The sequence below is a fragment of the Culex pipiens genome, unplaced genomic scaffold (assembly GCF_016801865.2).
Source record: "Culex pipiens pallens isolate TS unplaced genomic scaffold, TS_CPP_V2 Cpp_Un0272, whole genome shotgun sequence".
NCBI classification, from domain to species: Eukaryota; Metazoa; Arthropoda; class Insecta; order Diptera; family Culicidae; genus Culex; species Culex pipiens.
In genome coordinates, this window is record NW_026293089.1 from 4,778 (window position 1) to 11,083 (window position 6,306).

Here is a 6,306-nt window from a genome sequence, read left to right on the forward strand (position 1 = left end):
CTTTTTGCAAATTGTTGCACAAACTACTATTTCAGTGTTGTTGTTATGGTGATGATAAGCAGGTCATTTTGGCACTACAGAATGACAGGATTAGTAAGTATTTGCAAAACGGAATTGTATTTTTTTTTAATCTAACAACCATTTAAGTCTTTGAATTTCTAGAATCTTGCAATAGAACCGCCAACACCAAGTTGTTGAGCGAATGAATGATTTGAAGAAATTTTATAGATAAAAATTTTAAAGAATTATGCAAAAAAAAATCATGATTTTTAAAATTTTAATGAGTTATGATTTCATTTAATTTTAATTTATTTTAAGGTTTCGCAATATTTCTTTTATCAAACAATCCCGATAGTTTATTTATGTTGTAAAAGGGGTATCAAAATCTGTACTTGTTTGTTTGCTTTATATAATTTATACATATTCGATGAATATAAAAATTGGCCTTATACAGATTATTATTGCAAAATTTTTCAGAAAACATTAGAAAAATACTTAGCAAAATACTTTTTGGTCATGAACATTCTCATATGTAAAAATGTCCCTTTTGACAACCCTAGTGCGAGTGCAGCAATGCATCATTTCGAAATCAGAGGCCGTAACGACAATAATTAAGGTACTCTCATTGTTCTTTGAACTTCTTCCGGGGGCCTCCCCCGGAGAGAGAGCGAGAGTTCACACTTTTGGCCCGCGGCCGTTTTCTTTGCAGTTCCGTCCAATGCAATGCTTTCAGACTTTTGCCGACTTTGACCTAAATCATCGTCGGCCACGTTGGCTCTTGCTCTTTCTTTCTTTCCTTTCCAAGCTTCCACGTCTGTCATGGTCCTGTCTAGAGTCCTGTCGGTGGCCACCTCTGCTTCCCCGGGGGGTGTGGATCGTATAAATTTGGCGCAAAGTGCAGCAGCTGCATTTTAGCACTTCTTTCCAGGCAGGACTCCCCCTCGCTCAGTTTCGTTATTTTTCAATGGTGTGCTTCCTTTCTCTCTCTCTCTCTCTCTGCCCGCCCAAACAGCTGCCTGGGTTCCCCAGTTCACCGGTCGTCACGGCGAGCAGAACGTCCAGGTCGAAGCCATCCGGTACGTTATCGGCGCCCCGGACTGTGGCTCGATGCAAAAGTGGCCCATCTTCCACTACGAAAAGGTAAGTCATGGAAAGACGGAGTCTATTAAGGGGAAGAGGGATTTCATACAATTCTTTAGATTTTTTTTTTTTTTTTGATCAATGTAGATTTTTAAATTTAAATTGATGGTAAGACATCAAGCTTCAAAATAAGCAAAAGGTCAAACAAATATTCAAATAACAGCCAAAAGAAATTCCAAAAATCATTTTTCTAGAGAATTGCTCACAGCGGCTAAGGTGCATGCGATGCAGTTTGCCGATTTTTTCATTATTCACAATGTGGAAGATTTAGTGCAGAGGGTGTCATAACCGGACGGTGTAGTTGGATGATGAAAAGGTGAACAGTGGCGTCGGGATGTTTTAGAAACACAATCTTATCTAGAATCTCCCTAGAAAGAGAACCCTGACCTACGCCACTGTCCCAAGCACTGCATCTGCCTCGCGTTGTTGATGATAGCGAAACAAAACAGCGCAACCAAGATCATCAGGTCAGACAAGCGTTAAATTACTTGCTCAAACAATGCTTCCTCTTCTTTCATGTTTAGAGCGAGGACAAACTGATCCTGTTCCCGGACGGGAAGCTGCGCCACCTGATAGTGGATCCGCATGCGCGCACCGAACCCGAGGACGAGTGGGACCAGCTGTACGCGGCCGGGCTGCACTCGGAGGCGCCTTTCCAGTACGATTACGAGCAGGGCCAGTACTGCATGGACAAGGTCGTGGCCAGCAACGAGCACCAGTCGGACGGGCTGTACGCGACGGTTTGCTCGCCGGAGAAGGCCATCCGCTGGACGGACAGTGACTTTCTGCTGCGCAAAATTATCAACCCGATTTGTCACGGCATTGCGATGATTATCCTGCTGCTGGTGGCGATTGTGTATTTTGTGCTGCCCACTTTGAGGTGAGTTGTTTGATTGATTGGATTTTTAACCTCTGGATATCGAGGACTCGCAAGGGCGAACGAGATTCAAAACATGAATTGTTCAAGGATTTGAACAGATGATAGGAAAGCAACACCAAAATTTAAGAATATCCCAATGATTGAGACTTCTTAGAAAAAATGCACCTGAAAAATCTATTTTTTTATTTGACTGTATCACTAAAAGTTGAATGCCCATAATATGTATTTTTTTTAATTTCAAGTTATTTTTATATAAAAAAGCATTTTTAGCACTGGAATTTGAAAATATTGATATAATTTTCATTGAAAATATTCTGAAAAACATAAAAAATTGTTTGACAATACAAAACTTAAAAAATATTTCAGGATGCGAATCTAAATTTTCTGTCGAGAATGGTTAATTTGTTTACGTAATTGTATCGTTTCGAGAAAAAGGCATTGTTAGCATTTTTTTCAAAAAGCGTTAATTTTTCTACAATTTAAAAAAAAATCTTAATGCGAGATTAAATCACGATTCTCCTTCACTTCGACTGACAAGAGGTCAGCAAGTTGGGCTGAAATTCCGTGTTGTTTTGGCTGTCAGGTTGGTTTGTTGTAAAAAAACTTTTAGTGCATTGATCCTGCCCGTGTGGATCAATCGGACCGCGCACTGGACTCACAATCCAGAGGTTGCCGGTTCGAATCCCGCGGCGGGCGCTCTAAAATTCTTTGTGTATATATATTGTATTCGTATTCGGCGCCGTCGCCCCGTGCCATACTTAAAAAAAACATACCTGGCAAAAATGCCACGCGATTCGTAGAAGAAGATAAACAAAAACAAAACGCGCAGTATGGGATTTAACAGCGCGCATTTGCCGGTGGTGCGGCGCTTAAAATGTGTTCTTTGGATGTCATGCGAACATTTTCCAATTTTTTATCAACGCGCGTGAACTCTAATTTTTACGCTCGCGATAAAAAGACATATTTGGAAAGGCTTAAAAAATCCTTCAATTTGTATTTGTTTACATCTTTGTTCGGAATTTTGATTGCTGAGATTAAAAAAAATAAAATTATATGAAAATGGAGTATTAAATCATCAGCTCTTATTATCTAACTCGCTATATCTCGGTAACTATTCGTTCTATTTTCAATTTTTGGAAAGAGCAGAATATTTTGTGAAATATTCTGCTCTTTTCAAAGCATTACACTGCCGTTCTACGCATAATTGTCCCATGTTCAAAAAAGTGCAACTGAGAAACACGCGATTGAAATTTTTCGATCGATTTCTGTGTTTCTACGCATAATAGTCCCGGGGGTCCCTATTCACTCTATGTGTCCCTAATCGCCCCAATTATTAATTTATTACACTTATTTATGATCCTCTTGCTATACAACAGGTAAACAAGACATAATGCTTCGTAAAACTAATGATTCCGTGTAAGAAAATACTTGGTGGGACAATTATGCGTAGAAGTTTTTTTTTTTTTTTCTCATAAAATTATTTTTATTAGGTCCTTTTCGGTACTGGGACCTGGTTAGGACCGAGTCGGCTTTTATAATTACATTTGATTTAATAATTACAGAGGATCTTGTGTGTAAATGTTAGTGGGAGGGAAGCCGATTACCCGCGGCCTACTCGGGGTTAGTAGGGAAGGGATTGATGTTAAAGACAAGGCGTGGGAAGGGAAGGGGGATTGTGTAGGGGTCTTGGTTGGCTCTGCTGGCCTTTGCGTTTTGTCCTCAGCCGCAACTCGGTGTCCAGCTGCTGGGGCGATCTTGCTTTGCTTCCGGTGCAACCAGAAACGACGGCTTTGTGTGAAGGCGAGTTATACTAACTAGAGGAAAACTAACTGAAGGGAAACTAACTGGAAGAAAACTAAATAGATATTTTGGAATCTGAGAGGAACTGATAAACTTGCGTAGAAGTTTAGCGATGGGACAAACAGACTTGGTGTTGTTTTTAATGAGTTTCCAAACAAAGTACCAGATTTTATGTGTTTTTCTCAAAGTACACGTCAAACTAAACTCAAAAATGTCATAAAGTCAAAATCGTTAAAATATGACATGGGACAATTATGCGTAGAACGGCAGTACAAACCCTTCAAAAATGTTCTTTTTGATTACCGTCTGGTATAATTTAAATTAATTCAAAAATGTTATTAAAAAGTTATGTAAAGATGCTTACGTACCATAATAACATTTTTTCAATCTTTTTGCAATGTAAAAATCCTAATAAGTGTTTATGAATCATGTTCGATTCTGGGTCAAAAAATTAAATTAAAAATGAAAATGGGAAAAGGGCCATTTAAGATGGGCATTCAAAATGGGTCCGCGGGCCATTGATTAGTCACCCGGGATAAACTCAATGTTTACATTTGTTCAAGGACCTTTAAAACAAATTCTGATATCAACAAATTTTGAAAATTTAAAAATATCTATTTTAGGAATTCAACTTTTAGTGACACAAGGTAGAAAAATATAAATATTTGGTTTGCGTTTATTTTTTAAGTCCTAACCATAAACTATTTTTTTTCCACGACATTTGAAAAAAATAATCTTATGGAATTAGTCTACAAAGAAGTTCAACATAAATTAGAAACAAAATTTTGTTGGACTGCGTTATTATAGCAAAAAGATTGGAAAATATGGTTAAATAAAAACATATATTAAACATTTTTTTTACACTTTTCCCACCCACAGAGACCTAGTCGGCAACATCGTCACCTCGATCACGGTGTGTCTGATCATCAGCCAGGCGGCCGATCTGGTGCGTATCTTCACCGAGTTCAGCAACCACGTCAGCTTCGTCGTGGCGGATTCGTTCTTCTACATCAGCATGCTGGCCGCCTTTTTCTGGCTCAACAGCATGGGCTACTACATCTGGAAGACTTTCCGGGCGCGGAATGTGTTCCTGCGGGTGACTGACGGCCGGAAGTACTGCTGGTACTCGGCGTACGCTTGGGGTGCTACCGGGTGCATGGCCGGAGTGGCCATCTTTTCGCACTTCTTTTTGGACGGGGCGAATGCTAGGAAGAACTCGAGTATTTTTGAGGATCAGGACAGCATCGGATGGTTGGGAATTGCGGTGTTCTTCACGCCGATTGCGTTCATCATTCTGGTCAACATCTTCTTCTACGTTACGACGCTGAAGTTTATCAACCGGATGAACACGTACGGCAGGATTCACCACAAACTGAAGAACAAGTGAGTTCAAATGTACGCAATTAAACAAGTGCAATCACCCTAACACCATCTCCTTTCTTTTCAGCTTCGTCATGTTCTCGCTGCTTTTCCTCATCATGACCACCTCGTGGCTGTTTCTGATCCTGTCCTGGCTGCACTACGACGCCCTGCTATACACCCACATCGTGATCAACGCCCTGCAAGCACCCTTTATCCTGTACGTGTGCGTTCTGCGGCAGAAGCACGTGACCTTCCTGCTGAAAAAGTCCTGCTGCTACAACGAGCCCCCGCAAAGTTCCGACTGGGGCGACGAGATGACCTACATGAACGGGGGCGACTACTGACCCCGAGCTGTGGCCACCATCAGCGGAAGGCGGAAAGCATCGATGAATCTCGTGAGCCTCAACAGTAACGAGCTCGGAATCTATCGGAAAGAAACTTCTGCCTGATCTTCCCTTGTGCGACTTCCAAAAAAGAAATCTACTTACAGAACAGACATTCCTGAATCGAAGATTACAAGAAGATGCCTATTATACAAAAAGTGCTGCATTATGTCATAAGATAGAATCTCGTAACAAACGTCCAGTTTTTCTCTAATTTCACTAGGCTATAAATTATTAACACTAGCTTGTAAGAACGCGCTGCTGCTACTCGATGTAAGATAAAACTTTTTGAGAGAAATAAAATGCTAGAACAGAATGTGACTTGTGCGAAGAAGAATTTGTGTTGTTGTTGTAGGATTAAGTTAGAATTAGGCAAAACGCAAAACACTCAAGGTGAACTAACACTAACAAAGAGACTCAATAAAGGTTAGGATATTGTATGCTTAGTGGGTTTGTTTTAATTGATAAATTGTGAAACCATTTTTTTTTTCGTCACGTTATCTTGTGTATAGCGAAAGTTGCTAGAATGACTTTTAAATGGCAGTTTTTTAAGATTTTGCTCGGTTTGTTCTAGAGGTCGTATTGAGGTGCTCCGATTTAGATGAAACTTTCAGCGTTTGTTTGGCTATACATGAGATGAACTCATGCCAAATAAAAGCTCTCTACGACATAGGGAAGTGGAGTAAAACGAGCATTACTAGCTTTTTTGTAAAACTTGATCAATTCCAATTATTTTAAATG

The 6,306-nt window shown here is 39.9% G+C and overlaps 1 protein-coding gene across 1 annotated transcript; it reads left to right on the forward strand.

Moving 5' to 3' along the window:
- Window positions 1-915: 915 nt before the first annotated feature.
- On the forward strand, window positions 916-6,011 carry LOC120432113 (probable G-protein coupled receptor Mth-like 5; the record flags this gene model as incomplete). Its single annotated transcript, XM_039597248.1, has 4 exons — window positions 916-1,140; window positions 1,665-2,020; window positions 4,700-5,203; window positions 5,268-6,011. Coding segments are annotated over 4 exons (1,344 nt in total), but the record flags the coding sequence as incomplete, so codon positions are not given.
- Window positions 6,012-6,306: the final 295 nt, after the last annotated feature.